The following is a 23,837-nucleotide window of genomic DNA, read 5'->3' on the forward strand; positions in this document are numbered from 1 at the left end:
ACAGAGTCAATGGTGCACTGGTTATTTGGGCTATTTGAGGTAATATGTACATGTAGGATTAGTGACTGCATAGATAAACAGAGTAGCAGCAGTGTAAAAGAGGGGTTGGAGGTTTGGCGGGACACAATGCATAGTCCGGGTAGCCATTTAATTAGCTGCTTGGGGGTAAAAGCTGTTGATCCTTTTGGTCCTAGACTTGGCGCTCCGGTACCGCTTGCCATGTGGTAGCAGAGAGAAGTCTACGACTGGGATGGCTGAAGTCTTTGACCATTTTTAGGGCCTTCCTCTGACACCGCCTGGTATAGAAGTCCTGGATGGCAGGCAGCTTTGCCCCAGTGATGTACTGGGCCGTACGCACTACCCTCTGTAGTGCCTTGCGGTCGGAGGCTGGCCGTTGCCGTACCAGGCAGTAATGCAACAAGTCAGGATGCTCTGTTGCAGCTGTAGAACCTTTTGAGGGTCTGAGGCCACATCTTTTCAGTCTCCTGAGGGGGAATAGGCTTGTCGTGCCCTCTTCACGACTGTCTTGGTGTGTTTGGACTAGAGGTCGACCGATTATGATTTTTCAATGCCGATACCGATTTATTGGAGGACTAAAAAAGCCAATACCGATTTTATAAAAAAAAAATATATGTTTTTTAAACTTTACCTTATCCTAGTGAGATTTACACGGGTATCAAATATATATATGCACATTTGTGGCCTGCTGGAGGTCATTTTGCAGGGCTCTGGCAGTGCTCGTCCTTGCACAAAGGCGGAGGTAGCGGTCCTGCTGCTGGGTTGTTGCCCTCCTACGGCCTCCTCCACGTCTCCTGATGTACTGGCCTGTCTCCTGGTAGCGCCTCCATGCTCTGGACACTACGCTGACAGACACTCCTTTATTTAACCACTCCTTTATTGGGGGTGTCTTGCTAATTGCCTATAATTTCCACCCTTTGTCTATTCCATTTGCACAACAGCATGTGAAATTTATTGTCAATCAGTGTTGCTTCCTAAGTGGACAGTTTGATTTCACAGAAGTGTGATTGACTTGGAGTTACATTGTGTTGTTTAAGTGTTCCCTTTATTTTTTTTGAGCAGTGTATATATCATACACACTTGTAATAATGACAATTGCAACAATACTCAATGAACACTTTCATTTTAACTTAATATAATACACGCACACAGCTCTGAAGTGACAATGATACTGAAGAGTCTGCTTAGGAGACAAATACTCTCAACTGTTTGAATAAAAATAGAGTTTAAGTTGCCTGTGATGAATGTTGAAAACAAAAACTTTAATTTCTATATGCAGGAAATCCTATTTTAATAATAGGTATGGTAAGAATTGACAACCAAAGTGCGAGTCATAATTCCCATGACACCTTCTAGCAAAATCTGAAAAGCGGTTCCTTCATTTATTCCATAGGATATTTTTAGATTTACTTAAAATAAGGTCTGTGTTTCGTGTAGGCCTACATCGCCGTTCCAATTTTATAAATGTGTGGATATCCATAGGACAAGGTAACTGATCAATATTGGCTAAATATAAGTGAAGAGAACAATTTGTAGAGTGGATTTATGAAAATATGTTGACAAACGTTACCTTATCCTAGTGAGATTTACACGGGTATCAAAACGTCGAGGCGGTTTAAGCCTGCACAAAACACAGACCTTATTTGAAGTAGATCAAGACATGAACGGTAAAATAACGAAGGAACCCCCTTCAAGTTCAGCCGCAAGTTATTACAGGAATTATAACGTGTCGACTATTTCTCTCTAAACCATATACCTTTGACTAATCCGGAAACTATCACCTCAAACAAAACGTTTATTCCGTTCCGTATTTTATCTAACGGGTGGCATCCATGAGTCTAAATATTCCTGTTACATTGCACAACCTTCAATGTTATGTCATAATTACGTAAAAATTCTGGCAAATTAGTTCGCAAAGAGCCAGGCGGCCCAAACTGTTGCATATACCCTGACTCTGCGTGCAATGAACGCAAGAGAAATGACACAATTTCACCTGGTTAATATTGCCTTCTAACCTGGTTTTCTTTTAGCTAAATATGCAGGTTTAAAAATATATACTTGTGTATTGATTTTAAGAAAGGCATTGATGTTTATGGTTAAGTACACATTGGAGCAACGACAGTCATTGATTATTTGTTTTTTTATAAGATAAGTTGCTAGCTAGCATTAAACTTATCTTAGCTTACTGCATTCGCTAACAGGCAGGCTCCTCGTGGAGTGCAATGTAATCAGGTGTTAGAGCATTGGACTAGTTAACTGTAAGGTTGCAAGATTGGTTCCCCCGAGCTGACAAGGTTACAATTTTATAATCTCAGGCAGAACGTTCCTAGGCCGTCATTGAAAATAAGAATGTGTTGCCTAGTTAAATAAAGATTAAATAAAGGTAAAAAGAAAAAAATGAAGTCGGCGCCCAAAAATACAAATTTCCGATTGTTATGAGAACTTGAAATCGGCCCCGATTTAATCGGTCGACCTCTTTGGACCATTCTAGTTTGTTGGTGATGTAGACACCAAGGAACTTGAAGCTTTCAACCTGCTCCACTACAGCCCCGTCGATGAGAATGAGGGCGTGCTCGGTGCTCCTTTTCCTGTAGTCCACAATCTCCTTCAGCTTTATTGCGTTGAGGGATAGGTTGTTATTCTGGCACCACCTGGCCAGTTCTCTGACCTCTAATAGGCTGTCTCGTCATTGTCAGTGTTCAGGCCTACTACTGTTGTGTCGTCTGCAAACTTAATGATGGTGTTGGTTGTGCCTGGCCATGCAGTCATGGGTGTACAGGAGTGGACTGAGCTCCCACCCCTGAGGGACTTCAGTGTTGAGGATCAGCGTGGCAGATGTGTTGTTACCTACCCTTACCACCTGCGGGGTGGCCCGTCAGGAAGTCCAGGATCCAGTTGCAGAGGGAGGTGCTTAGTCCCAGGATCCTTCGCTTAGTGATGAGCTTTGAGGGCACTATGTTGTTGAACACAGCTATAGTCAATGAATAGCATTCTCACGGTGGTGTTCCTTTTGTCCAGGTGGGAAAGGGCAGTGTGGTGTGCATCATCTCTGGATCTGTTTGAGCGGTATGCAAATTGGAGTAGGTCTAGGGTTTCTGGGATAATGGTGTTACTTTGAAAGGCTGGCTCACAATATTTTATGGCTACAGATGTCAGTGCTATGGGTTGGTGGTCATTTAGGCAGGTTACCTTAGTGTTCTTGTGCACAGGGACTATGGTGGTCTGCTTGAAACATGTTTGTATTAGACTCGGACAGGGAGAGTTTGTCCTCAAAGCCAGTGACTGATGTGGTGTACTCCTCAATGCCATCTGACGAATCCTGGAATGTATTCCAGTCTGTGCTAGCAAACACTGGTGCTTCCTGCTTTATTTTTTGATTGTAATCAGGAGGATGGAATTATGGTCAGATTTGCCAAATGGGGGGTGAGGGAGAGCTTTGTGTGGTGTAAAGGTGGTCTCGGGTTCATTTTTCACCCCCTCTGCTTGCACATTTAACATGCTGATAGAAATTAGGTCAAACGGACTTAAGTTTCCCTGCATTCAAGTCCCCGGCCACTAGGAGTGACTGTCCTTTGGGTGGGCGTTTCCCTGTTTGCTTATTTTGTTATACTGTTGATTGAGTGCGATCTTAGTCCCAGCATCCGTCTGTGGTAGTAAATAAACAGCCGCGAAAAATATAGAAACTCTTGGCAAATCGTGTGATCTACAGCTTATCATGAGATGCTCTACTTCAGGCTAGCGAAATCTAGAGACTTCCTTAGATTTTGTGCACCAGCTGTTTACAAATATACACAGCCCCCCCCCCCCCCCCTCTTCTTACTGGAGTGTGCTGTTCTATCTTGCTGGTGCAGCGTATATCCCGCCAGCTGAATGTTATCCATGTCGTCATTCAGTCACAATTCGGTGAAACATAAGATATTACAGTTTTTGATATCCCGTTGGTAGGCTGTTCGTGATTGTACCTCATCCAATGATTGTACATTGGCAAGTAATATTGATGGTAAAGGCAGATTTACCACTCGCCGTCCGTTGATCCTTACATGGCACCCCGCCCTGTGTCCTCTATACCTGCGTCTTTCTCCTGCCAATGATGGCTTTTGGCCTTGTCGGGTGTCTGAAGTACATCCTGTGCGTCCTGCTTGTTGAAGAGAATCTTTGTCTAATCTGAGGTGAGTGATCGCTGTCCTGATGTTTCTGCAACCCTATCCACTGTAAAAAAAACAAAAACACATTAGACAACGGCTGCCATCTTCCGGCGCCATCAGTTCACAATATTCTGTGAGATTAGTGACCTTTTATGTCTTTTGCACTCAGCATTACCAAATGTTTTTGTTTTTTTCAATTCAGTGCAGAAAGGACTAATGTCAGGGTATCTTAAGCCGTGGCCAAAAGTTGAGACAAATATTAACTTTCACAAAGTTTGCTGCTTCATTGTCTTTGGTTATTTTGGCAGATGTTACTATGGAATACTGAAGTGTAATTACAAGCATTTCTAAAGTGTCAAAGGCTTTTATTGACAATTACATGAAGGTGATGCAGAGTCAATATTTGCAGTGTTGACCCTTTTTCAAGACCTCAAATGTGTCCTGGCATGCTGTCAATTAACTTATGGGCCACATCCTGAGTGATGGCAGACCATTCTTGCATACTCAATGCTTGCAGTTTGTCAGAATTTGTGGGTTGTTTGTCCACCCACCCCTTGAGGATTGACCAAGTTCTCAATGGGATTAAGGTCTGGGGAGTTTCCTGGCCATGGACCCAAAATATCGATGTTTTGTTCCCTGAGCCACTTATCACTTTTGCCTTATGGCAAGGTGCTCATCATGGTGGAAAATGCATTGTTCATCACCAAACTTTTCCTGGATGGTTGGGAAAGTTGCTCTCGGAGGGTGTGTTGGTACCATTCTTTATTCATGGATGTGTTCTTAGGCAAAATTGTGAGTGAGCCCACTCCTTGGCTGAGAAGCAACCCCACACATGAATGGTCTCAGGATGCTTTACTGTTGGCATGAAACAGGACTGATGGTAGCGCTCACCTTGTCTTCTTCGGACAAGCTTTTTTCCGGATGCCCCAAACAATCGGAAAGGGGATTCATCAGAGAAAATGACTTACCCCAGTCCTCAGCAGTCCAATCCCTGTACGTTTTGCAGAACATTAGTGTGTCCCTGATGTTTTTCCTGGAGAGAAGTGGCTTCTTTGCTGCCCTTGACACCAGGCCATCAAAGTCTTCGCCTCACTGTGCGTGCAGATGTACTCACACCTGCGTGCTGCCATTCCTGAGCAAGCTCTGTACTGGTGGTGCCCCGATCCCACAGCTGACTCAACTTTAGGAGACTGTCCGCGCACTTGCTGGACTTTCTTGGGTGCCCTGAAGCCTTCTTCACAATTGAACCGCTCTCCCTGAAGTTCTTGATCGGATAAATGGTTGATTTAGGTCTTACTGGCAGCAATATCCTTGCCTGTGAAGCCCTTTTTGTGTAAAGCAATGATAATGGCACGTGTTTCCTTGCAGGTAACGATGGTTGAGAGGAAGAGCAATGATTCCAAGCAGCACCCTCCTTTTGAAGCTTCCAGTCTGTTATTCGAACTCAATCAGCATGACAGTGATCTCCAGCCTTGTCCTCGTCAACACTCACACCTGTAACTTCTTGCGGATCAGTGGGACGCTAGAGTGAAATTGCAGAGTGCCAAATTAAATTACAATAAATGTGAAACTTTCATGAAATCATAAGTGCAATACATCAAAATAAAGCTTAACTTGTTAATCCAGCCGCCGTGTCAGATTTCAAAAAAGCTTTACGGCGAAGCAAACCATGCGATTATCTGAGGACAGCGCCCAGCACACACATGCATAACAAATCATTTTCAACCAGGGAGTTGCGACAAAGTCAGAAATAGCAATATAATATATGCCTTACCTTTTTGAAGATCTTCTGTTGGCACTCAAAGGTCCCAGTTACATTACAAATGGTTCTTTTGTTCGATAAGGTCCTTTTATTTTATATCCATAACTCAGTTTAGCTGGTGCGCTTCAGTCAATCCACTTGGTTTCCCTCCTTCAAAATGAATCCCAAACATTACCAATAAACTTATCCAAACAAGTCAATCAACATTTATAATCAAACATTAGGTACCCTAATATGCAAATAAACGATACAATTTAAGACAGTTGTTGTCTTTACCGGAGAAAAATACCAAAAAACACGCTTTCATTCATGTGCTTTGAAACACTACAGCCAAAATGGGAGTCACCTAAAACTACAATTTCTGGCAAATTTTTCCAAAAACCAGCCCAAAACTCTAAAGACACATCTAGTGAAAGCCCTAGGAACTGCAATCGGGCACGATTTCGCCCTGTTATAAAAGTGCCAGCCATTAATCAGTGGTAGGATGAGAATTCTGGGGGGGGGGGTGGTTTGTCCTTTTCAGTTCTGTTATACTCGCAGACATTATTTTACAGTTTTTTTTTAGAAACTAGAGTTTTCTATCCAAATCTACCAATTATATGCATATCCTAGCTTCTGGGCCTGAGTAGCAGGCAGTTTACTTTGGGCATGCTTTTCATCCGGATGTCAAAATACTGCCCCCTATCCCAAAGAAGTTAACGAGAGAATCACTGACATGTCAGCTGGTCCTTTTTTGGCAGGGCTGAAATGCAGTGGAAATGTATTTTGGGGGATTCAGTTCATTTGCATGGCAAAGAGGGACTTTGCAATTCATCTGATCACTCTTCATAACATTCTGGAGTATATGCAAATTGCCATCATACAAACTGAGGCAGCAGACTTTGAAAATTAATATTTGTGTCATTCAACTTTTGGCCATGACCTATATGAGCAATTCCATGGTAAGAGTGATGCTGAGACTCCTGATTTTGTCACTTTAAAATGTATGTCAGACAACCACTGATTAGTGGACATTGTTAAAAGGAATCGAGTTGTATGGTTTAACTTTGCACTCAATGGTTTTGGTTTGACATCCATCACTCTGTTGCTGTGATGCCCGACTGCAAACAAGAAAACAACGTGATTTGGGGAATCAGTGTAGCAATAGGGTTAGTTTGAGTTGTGTGGTAAAGGGAGTAGGCATATCTTCAGAAACATGATACACGTGTATAGAATAGCTAGCGTAGATCTTCAGCTTCAAACACTCACCAGAAAGAAATATACAAGAAATATACAAATGCATGAAAAGCAAATTGTGTTATAACCAACCATAACATGAAATAAGTGCCTGACATCCAAGGGGACTTTTTTATTTTTTTTCCCCTCATTACTTTCTCTGCTCACTAGAACATCCCTGAGGCTATGGACATGAGCTAGGCCTAGCTACCTCTTCAGCTGTGGATGATTAGCTGCCTACCATGCAGTGTATCCCCCTGTCTGTCTCCATCGATTGGAAGTCTAATCTCTAGTTTGAGACAGTCTTCCTGCTGTTCACTAGATGTTGCTAATATCACAGGGAGGTGTATGGGGGTGTATTGCGGAGACAGTCGTTAGGATGCTGCTCACATTGACACGGGACAGTGACATTATGTCATGTAGCCTAAGCCAAGGAGTAGGTACCTAGGTAAGGAAACCAACCAATGCGCTGATTGCCCAGCCATTGTTGCAGTGTTGGCTGGCTGGCTGTCAGCTGTCAGGGCATGTGATGCGTGAGCCGCGAGCACTACAAGGTCAATGTTCCAGGAAAGGTTTTTGCAAATTCTCTACTCGTTCTGTGTGTAACTCCATCCATGCTGATGTCTGTGTAATTCCTCCTCTCCCAACCTCGCATCCGCCACTCTCCATAGTGCTGCTTTCATTTCACCATAACACTATGCTGTCCATCAATTTCCTGTGAATGTAATTGTGCTCTTTGTAAGTTTTCACTCTGATCTTCTCAACAATATGCGCCATGCACACCCACTCTAAGGCCGTAAATGAGCCTGGAGAAATGTGATCGTGTGGGATCGAAATCATCACCAGCCTTTCCTACATTTCTAAAGGGTCTAATGTTAATGTAGTTGTGAAATAAGCCTGCTCTGCCTCAGCAGCTGAAGGCAGCTCTTGAACTGACTCATTCTCACACTCAATCGTCAATATCAGTTCTGTCCCTTGTCTTAACTAATACTTTTTTTGCATACAGTTATTGTGAAGTGCTCAAAGCAACGTGTGTCCCTCGGGACGGTTGAGCAAATGTAGGCTAACGTGATTAGCATGAGGTTGTAAGCAAACAATACTTCCCAGGACATAGACATGTCTGATATGGGCAGAAAGCTTAAATTCTTTAATCTGCACTGTCCAATTTACAGTGAAATGATACCATGCTTTTGTTTGAGGAGCGTTTATGAACTTGAAAGTTTATTAATAAACCACTTCGGCGGTCTTGATACATTTTGAACAGATATGCAATGGATCATTGGGTCAGTCTAAAATGTTGCACATGCACTGCTGCTAGTGGCCAAAATCTAAATTGTCTGGGCTGGATAATACATTATGGCCTTTCTCTTGCATTTCAAAGATGATGGTTTAAAAAAAAAAAAAATGCAATTTTTACCCTTTGTATTTTTACATGATCTAATGTGTTATTCTCCTACATTTAATTTCACATTTCCACAAACTTCAAAGTGTTTCCTTTTTCAAATGGTTTCTAGAATATCCATATCCTTGCTTCAAGTCCTGAGGTACAGGCAGTTAGATTTGGGTATGTCATTTTAGGTGAAAATTGGGGGGGAAAAAGGGTCTGATCTTTCAGAGGTTTAAGGTAAAATATTTAAACTCCAACTATTGATTTTCATATTCACATATGTTGTACCTTAGACCCTATTTTACATAATCTAATGTGTTTGTGCCCACCATTGAGACCCTCAGTCACACACAATGAGATGACTCGGTCTTTGTCACCTGATGCTGACCACATACATAGGGTTTTGTCTTGCACATGAGGTGTCAACCATCTCATATCACAAAAATGACCGTTCTTCTGCACTGAAGAATCCAATGTGTGAGTTATGAATGAGAGTAGGCCTCTGAAATAATAGTTAATTAATAAAATAGTATCTATCATCTGTCTGCAGGTGTGCCTGGTGTCTGTGCTGCAGGCGTCGGTGAGGGTGTCTCCTCTGATAGAGAAGGTCAGCGACCACAAGGACTTAAAGAAACTCCTGAGGACCCGAACTAATGTTTTGGTGCTCTACACTAAGTCAGGTGGGTTAGAACCAATGTCCTGGTGCTGTACACTGTCAGGTGAGTTAGTGGGCATACTTTAGGCCTTTGTAGACTAAAACCAAAAAAAGGCTTTGTACTCATAAAGCCTCTCAGAATAGGAGTGCTGATTTAGGATCAGCTCCATGTAATCTTATTCATTATGATCTAGGCTACAGTGATCCTAGATCAGCACTACTCTGAGATGCTTTGTGAATATGGTCCCCAAGCTGCATTTTTCGGTATAAATGACTTAAAGTATGACCTTATCTGTAGTGTTCTCTTATCTCTGACAATCCGTCACTTACAATGGTAAATGAATGACAATGGCAGGGCAGTGGTTATGCATCACACTGCTTGTTTATAATGACCTGCAGCTTATCTTGTTCTCTTCTATTCCCTGGGTTTGGAAGTGCTACATAGAACAGTGTACTGAACAGAAAGACACCCCAAAAGCTCAAAGTGATCAAATGAAGCCATGAAACTACATTCACTGACAGCCATTAGGGAAATCACCCTCTCTTGCATTTAATTACATCTTCATTAGCATATTTCAGGCCAGAAGAAAGTGCAGTGTGCGTACAGTACGTGCTGCTCTATGCTGATGTTAATAAACAACCGTCTCAAGGCCCCACCGCTCCCATGAATTTTGTCTGTCGTGTGTACGGCTCCACTCAATCTATTTGCTTCTTCATTCAACCAGTGTTAGGTCATTGGATAAGACTTGCACGTATCGAACGTCCCCCTGGGATAGATTGCTTGCCGTTACTGTGGCGTTGCGTTCTGGCATTCTCCGACGGTTTAGGAATGTTTACTCACTTCATTTCCTGCTGTCGGATCTTCTCCCTGACCACCACTGGCGCATTACTTGGTTCCTTCACAAGAGGGGCCCAAAAAGCTCCAGAAGTATCTGTGACAGACAAGTGTTCTCGTGCTTCCCATCTGCCCATCAACTTTTCTGAGAGCCCACCACCAACTTGAGGAAAAGTCTCTCCAGTAACTTGAATCTGCAAGCAATTTGAACTCAACATATATGGTGATCTCTAACATCAATGCCCAATGTTTGTATTACCACCAACCAACCTGGTGTGATTCAGGACCTCCAGAGGACCATGGCAATGCCCCAAAATAGAGGTGTCCAACACTACAAGTGTTGGGGTTGTAAAATGTATATTTTGTCTCTGAATCCACATTGTATCTCAAAGGACATTGTGTAATGCATTTTATTATTTGATGGTTTCTCACTAGGCCTTGGACTATGATGTGTTTATGTTAGTTTTTATAACATGGTGGAAGTAGTTTAGTGAGGACTCTGTTAGGTAATGTGTGAATCATAGATTATGCTCTCCCAGAGACTAGGTCTATTAAGTAACACTAGGGTAATGTTCATGGATACAGTACCCTTGTGATGTATGAGTTCACAGTCCATGTTTTTAGTGTTATGACCTCTGACTCCAACCTTCATTGAATTCTAACTAGGGTTTCAAAATTCTAGAAACTTTCCCAGGTTTTCCATTAACCCTGGTTGGAAGTTTCCCGGATTCTGTAAGGAATGTGCAGGAAATCCGGAATCCTACAACCATGATTTTGAGAGAAAGTTAGAACAGAATTGCAAACCTAATTATAACCTGTTTACTGTAACCTGTATAAGGTGACCTGAGTAGTAAAACTGAATTGTGTTTTTGTGAAATATATTACTCCACCCCTCTTATCGTGTGTGTAAACAGCTACCTCTGGGGACTCTAAGTTCAAGCTGCTATCTGACGTGGCCCAGGTCATCAAAGGACAGGGCACCATCGCCTGGGTCAACTGTGGGTAAGTACAAGATTGGTTGATGGAATAGCATGCATTAATACATTAGTCAATGTGTCACACATGTTATATTGTAGTGATGCACCGATATCTGATATTTTCCTTACCAGGAAAATCAATACTGATTTTTATCTTATTTTTAAAAAATTGCAGCCTTTTAAGCATTCTTGTACAGTTATAGATTACACATACACGGATGTAACTGTCTAATGCACTGCATCTCAGTGCAAGAGACGTTACTACAGTCCCTGGTTCAAATCCAGGCTGTATAACATCCGGTCGTGATTGGGAGTCCCATATGGTGGCGCACAATTGGCCCAGCATCGTCCGGGTTTGGCCAGGGTAGGCCGTCATTGTACATCAGAATTTGTTAACTGACTTGCCTAGTTAAATAAAGATTGCACAACACACTGACAAGTTATTTTGTTGGCATTTATGTATGTCCCCATTACCAGTAAAACATAATCAAAACCTATTTCTTTCACTAACTTGCTGTGCTGTTACGTTCAGTCTCAGCCAGAATTTCATCATGCATGTCAAGCAGTGAAGTTTCAGCTCTGCCTGTCCTTGGCCTCTCTTCCTCTGTGTGCACTGTCCGTTCCCATCTTGTCCAGCTGTGTATGTAACATTTCAAGTTAACCCTGTTTCTTGTCTGCATTGATGTATCGGTCCTTGTACATAGCATCGAGCATGGTGGCGACGTATTAAAGAATGCAACCGACTCGCTTGTTCACAGCCTGTCGGCAGTTTTGTTAAGCAGGCGTTTCAATGCCATGACAGAGGGTATCACGTCTGCTGCAGGTGCAGTTGATTAGCTTATTTCTCGCTTCAGTTGTTCGAATGGAGCTAGCTAGTGTGCATGTTTTAAAACGTGTTCTGAAATGCCATTGAAATGACAACCAGCACATTCATGAGCATGCAATACGACTTTGCACAGTGGGACTTTGTACTGAGGAGACTCGGCATGCTCATGGGGCTGATTATCACTGGTCCAAATGTCAGTTGTGAAGCTAATAGCAGTGACACCAAAAAAAGTGGATTTATTTATTTAGCAGTGATGCTATTTTTTAACTTCGGTAGGGCAACATCTGAAAAATAGCGCACTTGGTAGTGTGTACCAGTGCTTGACGAGTCGGCGAAAGCCAACATCACCCACGACAGCGAATGGTTGATTGTCAAGGGCAATAAATTCCATTATCTTGGCCTTAATGGATTTTGCCTTTGAGTTGTCTCGCTGAAGTTTTCTTACTTTTTCAAATGACTGCTCGACTTGACTGCTCGATCCACACAGCAGACATTGTGGGCTAGGTCAGGAATGCTGTGTAGTGCTAAATTTTACGTGACGTCATGTACCTACGTTATCGGAATGAATGTCAGCTTTGACATCGGCGTTAAACTAGACATCGGGCCAATGCCGATGTTGGCATTTTTAGCTAATATCGTTCGATTCTGATAAGTACACGGATATATCGTGAATCCCTAGTATATAGCTTCTAAGATTTCCAAGAAGCGTTTTAGGTTAGGAAAAATGTCCATGTCCCATTATGCTTCTGAATAACATTTTAGGTTAGAAAAATGTTGAGTCATTCCTCCCAGCGCCGATGTATAGCTATAGGAATGAAGCCGTAAAACCCTCTTTATATGGCTGCCTTGTAATAGCACAGTGAGACAGGCCTGGACTAAGTAATCGATAGCAGCTATTGAAGCCTAGGCCAGCTGCGCTCGTATGCGCTCGTATCATCTCTTTCTACCTATGCCATCTCATCTCTCCCTGGCATATCCTCCTGAAGTCAGTGGAGATTGGAGAATAGTTATGCTCATTAAAATAGGGAGTCTCTTTCTCCATATCCTCATTCTGCTGAGGGCTCTGGCAGATAGCAATAAGGAAACTGCTTTTCAGACCCTACATTTGTGTGTGTTGTATGAATGAGTTATAGGCACTGTACAGAACACGCTTTCCCGTCCCTGTCTTCCTGAAGCCCATGCAATAGACCTGTCAGGTCTGGGCAGATTAACCATTTGAAACTAAGTCTCTGAAAGTGTTCATACTGGGAGGATCCACCACGTTCCCAAGACACACACTAGAAGAATTGTTTTCCTTAAACATTTCTTTCACTTTTCCCCCCCTGCGTGATCCGACCTCTACCCTACATGATTTCCTTCCATTTTATGTTCCCGTTTTTATTTTTATACCTGTCAACCTCAACTACTTGAGCCATTTTTGTTGCTCGGGCAAAGTCTTCAAACAGAACTACAAAAGAATAAAGATCACCCCTCTGACACCTACCACTTAAAGCATCCCTCAAAGTTTCTCTCTAACCTGTCCAAGATGGATGATGAATAAGGAAAAGTGTCTAAGACCATTGTAGCCTGGTCAGCTGTTTTATATAGACCTAGAAATATTTACAAGTAGATTTTTTTTCTTTCCCCTGCAGTAAATCTACTGTCAACCCTCTTTCTCCACCGTATGCCTTAATACTGAAGGGTGTGGTGCCTGAGGCTGGTCTAATGGTTAACACTGCCGCCTGCAGCACATACTGTATACAGTATATTACCTTCAGCGAGGGTACGAATCCTGCCCACTACTCTCTATCTCCCTCTCCCCATTCATCTCAACCATCAGTCCACTCTCCAAAAAATCTAAAATACTGAAAGGTGTGAAATCTCCTGAAGATCCGCAGAAATTACTGTACATATACCTGTGCCAGAGACCCTTTTCGGGGCCTTAGATGACATGCTTCTTTGCTGCTGTTCAGTCACACAGGTGATGCAGTGCTAGCTGCTAGCTTAGCATTGTGAGTCTGGTGACTGGCTATGGTTTTCCCATCTTCTCCACTAGACCAGGTCCAAAACAAAGCTTAGCTGAGCGCTTGGACAGGAAGAGACCTCCTCACGAGTGTCAGTATGAGAATGGTGGCCCATGCCAACAGAGGGATGAAAGCCCAGGATGACACACTCACCAGATGACAGGACCTGAGATGGCCAACAGTGATGTCAGAGGAACTGGGCAGGAGACAGTGCCAGGTCAGGCATGGATGCCAGACTACAGACGCTGCTGATAAAACAAGAAGATTTGTAACAAAATGACTAGTTTGTTGTTTTTGTTAATGGGCTAATCAATCTCTGACTGCTTGGTGTACAATCAGACTAAATGGTATCCTGAAGGCTCTTTCCAGCAGGAAAGCCACAAGCAGTTTTGCCCACTGGGCTTACTTTTCTGAAGTACTTGTCTCTTACTATCAATAGGATTTCACCTCTGGAGGTGAATTGCTGACAGTTCCCTCATCACTTACAAGGAACGTCACCTTTTATTAACACCCCATAACTTCCCACCACTCTCCCTCTTGCCTCTTCCTCCCAACACCCACTGTTCCCTCTTCTAACCAACACCCTGTTGTCTGTGTAATTGACTTGACTCTCTCATGATGCACCTGGGGGGGGGGGGGGGGGGCTACACTACATCACCATTATCAGTGAGTGACATGGCATGAGTCCTGGATTCCTGGCTGTGGGTGGACCTGCTGAGCTTCGCCAAATCTTTCCCACCAGCTGGGGGTTTTGATTGGTCAGTGAGTCAATCTGATTGCTGTGACGACGCCGATGGGTTGAAACAAAGGGCTTTTTAAATTATACTTAAAAAATTATTTTTCTCCCCAATTTTGTGATTTCCAATTACGATATTGTCTCATTGCTGTAACTCCCCACCGGGCTCAGGAGAGGCGAAGGTCGAAACATGACCCACCAAACCGCTTCTTGACACCCGCCGCTTAACCCGGAAGCCAGCTGCACCAATGTGCCGGAGGAAACACCGTCCAACTGATGAAGTCAGCCTGCAGGCGCATAGCCCACCAAAATGAGTCGCTAGAGCGACATGATTAAAGCCTCCCCTAACCTGGACAACGCTGGGCCAATTGTGCACCGCCCTATGGGACTCCTGATCACGGTTGGTTGTGACACAGCATGGTATCGAACCTAGGTCTGTAGTGACGCCTCAACTGAGAGGCGAACTAGTCACCTTTCTACAAAATGTGATGTTCTGAATCCAAAATAGGTGACCTATGTGATTTGTATAGATCTGATGAGAAGTTTGGGTGGGTGGGCTTGGGATCACTACTGGCTGTAAGCGAACGAGTGATGCTTGTTTGGAAAAATACTGTCTGTATCCAAGGCTCAGCCAATCATTCACATAACAGAATGCAGCACGCAACTGAAGAGAAGTGACAACCAATTTGCTAGTTACAGCATCTGCACCAGATCTGGAAAGACTAACTATGGTTTTCCCACCTTCTCCAATGGACCAGGTCCAAAACAAAGCTTAGCTGAGCGCTTGGACAGGGAGAGAGACCTCACGAGTGTCAGTATGAGAACGGTGGCCCATGCCAACAGGGATGAAAGCCCATGATGACACACTCACCAGATGACAGGACCTGAGAGGGAGTGGAGAGGCAGTTTGCCAGTTACAGCAGCGCGTCCCCTGAACGGTAATGAAGAAGTAGGTGAGAAGCCTGACCACGGAGACGTGGGTGAGAAGATGAAGCGTACTTTATGAGCTGTAACCGAAAAACTTCTGGCACTTGGAAAGTTTGAGGTGAGGGAGACGGTGTGTTAGCATTGTTAAGTATCTTGCTAGCTGGATCGAATTCTCTGTAAACTAGCAAGAGACATGTTGAGCAACATTAGCCAACTTCTTACGTGTCAAATCCCGTTAACGGGAGCGATTTGACAACAGCCAGTGAAAGTGCAGGGCGCCAGAAATCAAATCTCATTATTAAAACATAAGTATTATACACCATTTTAAAGAATCTTGTTAATCACACCAGTAAGAAAAAATCACACCTGATTTCAAAAAGGCTTTACGACGAAAGCACACCATCTGATTGTTAGGTCAGCGCCTAGTCACAAACACAGCCATTTTCCAGCCAAAGAGATGAGTCACAAAAAGCAGAAATAGAGAAATTAATCACTAACCTTTGATCTTCATCAGATGGCACTCATAGGACGTCATGTTATACATGTATTGTGTGTTTTGTTCGGTAAAGTTCACATTTGTATCCAAAAATTTGTTTACATTGGCGCGTTATGTTCAGTAATGTTTTGCCTCCAAAACATCCGGTGGTTTTACAGAGAGCCACATCAATTTACAGGAATATTCATCATAAATGTTGATAAATACAAGCGTTATGCATGGAATTAAAGATATAATTCTCCTTAATGCAACCGCTGTGTCAGATTTTCAAAAGCTTTATGGGAAAAGCACACCATGCAATAATCTGAGTACAGCGCTCAGGCACCAAAACAAGCCATACAGATACCCGCCATGTTGTGGAGTCAACAAAAGTCAGAAATGGCATTATAAATATTCACTTACCTTTGACCTTCATTGGAATGCACTCCCAGGAATCCCAGTTCCACAAATGTTTGTTCGATAAAGTCCATTTCTGTCCAAATACCACCTTTTCGTTTGTGAGCACTAAGTCCAGACAAAGTAATAGAACTTTTGACAGTTCGTAGAAACATGTCAAACGATGTATAGAATCACTCTTTAGGATGTTTTTATCATAAATCTTCAATGTTTCAACCGGACAATTCCTTTGTCTTTAGAAATGAAAAGGAGCAGAGCTCGCTCTCACGGCCGCACGCCTGACTTAGCTCATGGCATTCTGCCAGACCCCTTAGTCAAACAGCTCTTATTCGCTCCCCTTTCACAGTAGAAGCCTGAAACAAGGTTCTAAAGACTGTTGACATCTAGCCTTAGGAAGTGCAATCAGACCAAATTTACACTCTTGGATAGGCAAAGACTTAACCTACAAACCTCATGTCCCACTTCCTGTTTAGATTTTCTCGAGTTTTTGCCTGCCATAAGTTCTGTTATACTCAGATATCATTCAAACAGTTTTAGAAACTTCAGTGTTTTCTATCCAAGTCTACTAATAATATGCATATCTTAGCTTCTGGGCCTGAGTAGCAGGCAGTTTACTCTGGGCAAGCTTTTCATCTGACTGTGAAAATAGCGCCCCCAGCCTAAGAAGTTAACGGATCAAAAATAGAGTTTACGGTGTGAAAATTAGCTGGCTAATAAAGTCAGACAGCTAACGTTAGTTCATCTGACATTCTAATATTAGTAACCTAACCAATTCGCTATAATATTAGCTGTTATACGTCTCCTTGCCTTTCCCCAAGTTATAAAGTGTTAGTTGCTTACTGGACCCTGGCAATCTGTGTGAAATGTTAGTTCGTTAGCTAGTAAACTAGTTACCTAATTTTTTCCCTCTACAGTATGTGGTTATTTTTCAAAATGAGAGAATTGGGTGAAAATGATGCGTTGTTTGTTAATCTTAAGTATCGGACCCTTTTTTTTCCCCAATTTTTGCCTAAAATGACATGCCCAAATCTATCTGCCTGTAGCTCAGGACCTGAAGCAAGGATACGCATATTCTAGATACCATTTGAAAGGAAACATTTTGACGGTTGTGAAATTAATGTAGGAGAATAACACAGAGCTGGTAAAAGATAATAAAATTTAAACTCATTTTTTCTCCCTTTGTATCTTTGAAATGCAATATTCAAGGCATAAATGCATGGCAATATTTAGATTTTGGCCACTAGATGGCAGCAGTGTATGTGCAACATTTTAGACTGATCCAATGAAACATTGCATTTCTGTTCAAAATGTTCTATCAAGCGTGCCTAATTGGTTTAGGGTCTCCTGCTCCAGCTCTGCTACATTTTCAAGTTTGTACTGTGCACTCTCCTCAAACAATATCATGGTGTTCTTTCACCTTGCTAGCTACTGTAAATTGGACAGTGCAGTTAGATTAACAAGAATCTAAGCTTTCTGCCCATATCAGATATGGTTATGTCAAATTTTCTTGGTACTTAAAACATCATGCTAATCCCATTAGCGCATGTTAGCTCAACTGTCCCGTGGGGGGGGGCACCGATAAAGTAGAATCGGGGATCAAGTGTAGCTGGGCCTGGCTTGAGCTGGATGCCACTATATAGTGGGGGTGAAAGGAACATCATATACTTTCCCTCTTTCTCACTTTTTCAATACACTGGATTAAAAGGGTGTACTCTCTGCATGAATTATGCCGCCACCAAAGGGTATCATGCTCTGCTGGCACATTGTACACTTTCTGCCTGTGGCTGTCTGTTCTACAATGTAATAATATGCAGTGTAGCCCAAAGATGTGTTGAACTTGACAGTAACATGTGTGAGGGGGGATTACGACATGTTTTACTCTGAAAGTTATTTTTGCACACCTGTGGACTTGATCATCGTCTACTATAGTGGCCACTATAATAGAGCAAAATAGAATGCCTGTTTTGTTACATCCTATTTTTACTTAAGATGTTTTTTCCCAAGTGCAATATTTAGGTGTGTGTGGTCTGTTTATTAATTAAGGATGTCATGGCTAACTTCAATATTAGTGGGGGGTTTTCTCAAGATTTGAGTCATTTGCAGTAAAGTCTAGGCAACAAAACATTTGGATTGCTTTCTTTCCTTTTTTTTTTTTTGTTAGCTTTGAGTTAGGTTCACATTAACCACTATTTTATACTCAGACTGATCATGTAGATAATTTTTTTTTAATTCGTTAAAACGTGCATTTCCCCCTAGCAGGGATTTTTTTTTTTACATGTTTCAGTGCTTCAGTTTTGCTCTGAGGTTGGGACCCCTAGCTCACCAACACTACCTCACTCAGAAATGCAGTACTTGGTGACCTCCTGTAGCATTGTTTGCACAGAGGTGGGAAATGGTCTACATTACACCACTTTGGATAAGAGAGATTGGACATTAAATCTCAAGGACATTATATAAGATTGTCCCAAATGGCTCCCTATGTAGTGCATTACTTTGCACCTGGGCCCTGGTCAAAAGTAGGTCACTATAGGGAATAGGGTGCCATTTCATCATTACACTTGGTATGTCTACCATCGCCACCTGACAGAGACAAATACCCTTCTTCCTCCTGCTCCAGCTCTGCATTGAGACAATTTCTCCTGGCAGACAATGGGCTCTCTGCCACATGTATCACTAATAATGGTGTCTCTTTTTATCTTAAAGGACAGAGCGCTGGATATATTTTGCTGATGGGGGGCCTGTGCTGTCAGAGTTGCAATTTAATTCCATCTTCCATTAGCTTAGGGCATAGCTCTGCTCTAGGTAGATGGCCAGTCTCTCTGTCGCTCTGTGTACTTATGTAATTCATTTCCATGCTCATTGTCAGTGGAGAGAAGGGGAGTTATTGTCAAGAGAGACCTGTGCTTGCATTGTGAATGTGTGGGTGGCTGGATATATAGGAAGAGGGTGTGCGCATTTCTCTAAAGATGGTACCTCTTCAATTACAAAAGTGAGGCTCAATGTACTTATGTAGATTTGTGTTTACATACACCAGTCTAATCAACCTCCTCTCCATAGATCAGTGTGTCTGTATATTAGAGCCCGACCGATATATCAGTTCACCGACATGAGTGTTTGTTGACAGAATTATTTTTATGTTAAATGACGAGTAATGTCTTTGCAGAAATCTTAATACCAAGTCTCGTGCTGTGAATATTAATTCCACATCCCTTTGGAACCTCAGCTATTGTTGTCGTTAACATTTCTATCTCTCATTCTCTCTTCTCTCTCCTGTCTCTCAGGGATTCAGAGGGTCGTAAACTGTGTAAGAAAGTGAAGGTAGATCCCAGCTCAAAAAGTGGTGGAGCAGAACTCCTGCATTATAAGTGAGTATCTCAACGGTAACATGTACCTCATTGTTTTACTGCATGTCCAGGGGCTTGTGTTGCAGAGAAGTGATTCCACCTGTCAGAAGAGAATGACATGTATAAATGTTCTCTAGGGAGTCATGCCATGCTAAACAAAAAGTAATCTACTTCTCGTCCCTGATTTGAGCAATGTGCTTGTCTCTTGCAGAGATGGGACATTCCATACAGAATACAACAGGCCTGCTACATACAAGGTAATTACTGACTCAATCATTGTCCCCCAAGGTCTCAATCGTAATACAATGTATTTATTTCAATGGTGTCTTCCTTAATGAGTCAACAGTACAGTAATTAATATGAAACATTGCAATTATTCAAGTAACATTTGTTTCCTGGTTCATTGTCCTACTGTTTCTGTATTACCATGGTTCTCTTCCTACATGATGATGCCAATTGTACTGAGTTCTGCTTAGTCAAGACTTGATAATCCAATGGGTTTATGAGTGCTTTATAATCAGGGCGCTGCCATAAGAGTATCTGGAGTAATGGAGTGCTCTGCTATGGGGTTGACCTTGATGTCCTTCTGGACTGGCTGGTCCAGCCCATTGGCAGGGAATGAGCCTGTGAGCACATCAAGACTGATGGACATTAAGAAAGCTGTCTTGTCATAATGTAAAGGGTCCCCCCTTTTAAACTCAACATTGATGGTCGTTTGTCAGTCTGGTTGCTCGTCTTGTATTAAAGGTACTGTCTGCACTATTAGGACTGGCCTTTGATAGACATCTATAATCTGAACATGTTAGTAGTAGCCTAGTTGGTCATGATATGTTAAGATGGGGGTAATCTCACTAAGGTATTTATAGAATTCATTCTTCAAAATCAAGGAATTTGTTTCATTTAAGTGCTGTGTCATTGTCAGTATAAGTCTGTCTGAACAGAAGAGGAGCAGTGTATTAGTTAGGGGTGAATGTTTCCTGTCCTACCTTCTGTTGTCTCTGGAGGCATATGGCTCTTCATGTTGGTCTGGAAGGCTTATCAAACTCATTATGAACGTGGGGAAATTGCGTACATGGTTTCTTTGCGCTGGATGGATGAACATTGAGATGGAAGTTAATACCATCTGCCATCTATTAGAACTCCTCCTGTTCGGTTTAATATGGAGACTGGGATAAATGATGGAATGTCTCTGTTTAGCACTGTCTAGACTCTAGGGTTAACATCACGTTAATCTGTTACAGTATGCTAAATGTTTAGACTCTCTCTCTCTTTCACGTGCTCCTTCTCTCCAGTCCATGGTGGCGTTTTTAAAAGACCCCACAGGAGCCCCTCTTTGGGAGGAGAACCCAGAAGCTAAAGATGTTGTTCATGTAGAAACTGAGAAAGTAAGTACAGAAACGACACCTTACAAGGTGCATGGTCATGTTTTTACTGGCACGATATGGACATTATTTTCAGTTCAGAACGGAAATGGGTTGAGATGGCAGACCTGGGTTAAAATAGGCATATTTGTATTAAATACTTTTTGATGTATTTTCAAATAGTGTGGCTGAAATCAACTACTTCTATTTGAAAGAATATTAAAAAAACTTTAAATGGCTTACTATTTGCAAATACCTGTTTCCAAATACATTATTTTAAATACCCCTAGGACAAACAGACCTGGGTTCAAATGCATGGACTATTTAAATATTTGTATTTTCAAATGCATGGCAACTTTCCAGCTGTATTTCCAAATACATTCAGATTTTCAAGTACTTGTATTTTCAAATATCAAAATACTTCTAAATGCCTTTTGAAACAATTTGAAAATCCCTAAATAGTATTTGAAGCCAGGTCTCAATTACCATTACATCAACCCACAGACCAATGCCTTAACATCCCTTCAAAGTTGTAAGCCGAGCGATTCTGTCCACTCTACCCTCCCACCTTGATGCATCCCAAGCTGACAACACAGATCAATATATGAACACCACATAAAAGTAGACTAGACCAGAAAGCTGCATCTCCGCAGTTCACTTCAGTTGAGTTCAAACACAATCTATTAATGGGGAGTTGGTCTGACTGCAGTCGGCACTCTGACAGCTCTCCAACAACGAGGCTGACGCTCCATCAGAACCCAGCTCTGCGCACAACCCACACGCAAAGGAAAGTTATTTTGATTACTATTTTGTACTCATCTACTTGGTGGCGTACCATGCCTGGGGGTGTCAGCAGTTTCTACTGAATGAGAGTTTCAGGAAGTGATGAGGAAGGATGACTAAAGATGAGGGTGAGCTCTTCTCCTGTCAAGTGAAGACTGATCTCCTTCTCTCTATCAAAGGCATCTATTCGAACACTGTCTACTTCTGATGGTGTATTGATGAGCAAGTTTGTCAGTATTAGTGTTCTTATGATAACTCTTGGCATTTTTATGTCAGACACGCACAATTTCCGTCTTTAATGAGGGACTCGCGTCATGTCGGAAAACAACGAACTCTTGGTTTTAAAGATGACACAGGTCGCTTTGATTTTAGTGACCCATATGAAGCCACATATGCTGAGGGAAAAGGACAGTTCACATTGTGCACGATGACCTCTGAGATCACTAGTTCTACTTTTCTCACTCAGTACTTCAGAAAGCTTCTGAAGAGGGAGGAGAGGCCGATCCTCATGATGCTATACGCCCCATGTGAGTCATCACACACACCTGATTTCACTTATTTACTTTTGATAGGCGCTCCTACCAATGCAGTTTAAAGTAAGGATAAGAGCAAATGGCTCCTATTGGTATATCATATTTTATGACTTGCGTAGAATATATAGTACCAGTCAAAAGTTTGGACACCTGCTCATTCCAGGGTCTTAATTTCTTTTTACTATTTTCTGCATTGTAAAATAATAGTGTAGACATTGAGATCACGCCTATGGAATCATGTGTAAAACAAATCAAATATATATTTGAGATTCTTAAAAGTAGCCACCCTTTGCCTTGACAGCTTTGCACACTCTTGGCATTCTCTCAACCAGCTTCACCTGGAATTATTTTCCAACTGTCTTGAAGGAGTTCCCACATGCTTTGCACTTGTTGGCTGCTTTTCTGTCACTCTGCAGGCCAACTCATCCCAAACCATCTCAATTGGGTTGAGCTCCGGGGATTGTAGAGGCCTAAGTCATCTGATGCAGCACTCCATCATTCTCCTTCTTGGTCAAATAGCCGTTACACATCCTGGAGGTGTGTTGGGTCATTGATCTTTTGAAAAACAAATGATAGTCCCACTAAGCTCAAACCAGATGGGATGGCATAATGCTGTGGTAGCCATGCTGGTTAAGTGTGTCTTGACTTCTAAATAAATCACCGACAGTGTTTTCAGCAAAGCACCCATCACACCACCTCCATGCAGCTGTTGGAACAATCTCAAAGTTGGACTCATCAGATCAAAGGACAGATTTCCACCGGCCTAATGTCCATGCCTGTGTTTCTTGGCCAAAGCAAGTCTCTTCTTATTAGTGTCCTTTAGTAGTGGTTTCTTTGCAGCAATTCCACCATGAAGGCCTGATTTCATGCAGTCTCCTCTGAACAGATGATGTTGATGTGCATGTTGAACTCTGAAGCATTTATTTGTGCTGCAATTTGAGGCTGGTAACTCTAATGAACTTATCCTCTGCAGCAGAGGTAACACTGGGTGTTCCTTTCCTGTGGTGGTCCTCATGAGAGCCAGTTTCATCATTGAGCTTGATGGTTTTTGGGACTGCACATGAAGAAACTTTCAAAGTTCTTGACATTTTCCAAATTCACTAACCATGTCTGTCGTTTCTCTTTGTTTATTTGATTTGTTCTTACCATAATATGGACTTTGATTTGGTCTTAACAAATAGGGCTATCTTCTGTATACCACCTCTACCTTGTCACAACTCAACTGATTAGCTCAAATGCATCAAAGGAAAGAAATTCCACAAATGAACTTTTAACATCTGTTAATTGAAATGGATTCCAGGTGAATACCTCAAAGTTGGTTGAGAATTCCAAGAGTGCAAAGCTGTCATCAAGGCAAAGGGTGGCTACTTTCATCTCAAATATAAAATATATTTTGATTTTAACACTATTTTTGATTACTACATGATTTCATAGTTTT

At 42.2% G+C, this 23,837-nt stretch overlaps 1 protein-coding gene across 1 annotated transcript in view; it reads left to right on the top strand.

The window, feature by feature from the left end:
- Window positions 1-23,837, top strand: part of LOC129821108 (protein disulfide-isomerase A5-like) — a 55,662-nt gene that overhangs the window by 3,641 nt on the left and 28,184 nt on the right. The window contains exons 2-7 of the mRNA XM_055878410.1: window positions 9,078-9,207; window positions 10,932-11,019; window positions 19,660-19,743; window positions 19,934-19,979; window positions 21,015-21,107; window positions 22,333-22,393. Coding sequence (XP_055734385.1) covers window positions 9,078-9,207; window positions 10,932-11,019; window positions 19,660-19,743; window positions 19,934-19,979; window positions 21,015-21,107; window positions 22,333-22,393 — 502 coding nt within the window. The remainder of the gene's footprint in view (window positions 1-9,077; window positions 9,208-10,931; window positions 11,020-19,659; window positions 19,744-19,933; window positions 19,980-21,014; window positions 21,108-22,332; window positions 22,394-23,837) is intronic.

This window comes from Salvelinus fontinalis, chromosome 23 (assembly GCF_029448725.1).
Source record: "Salvelinus fontinalis isolate EN_2023a chromosome 23, ASM2944872v1, whole genome shotgun sequence".
Lineage (NCBI taxonomy): Eukaryota > Metazoa > Chordata > Actinopteri > Salmoniformes > Salmonidae > Salvelinus > Salvelinus fontinalis.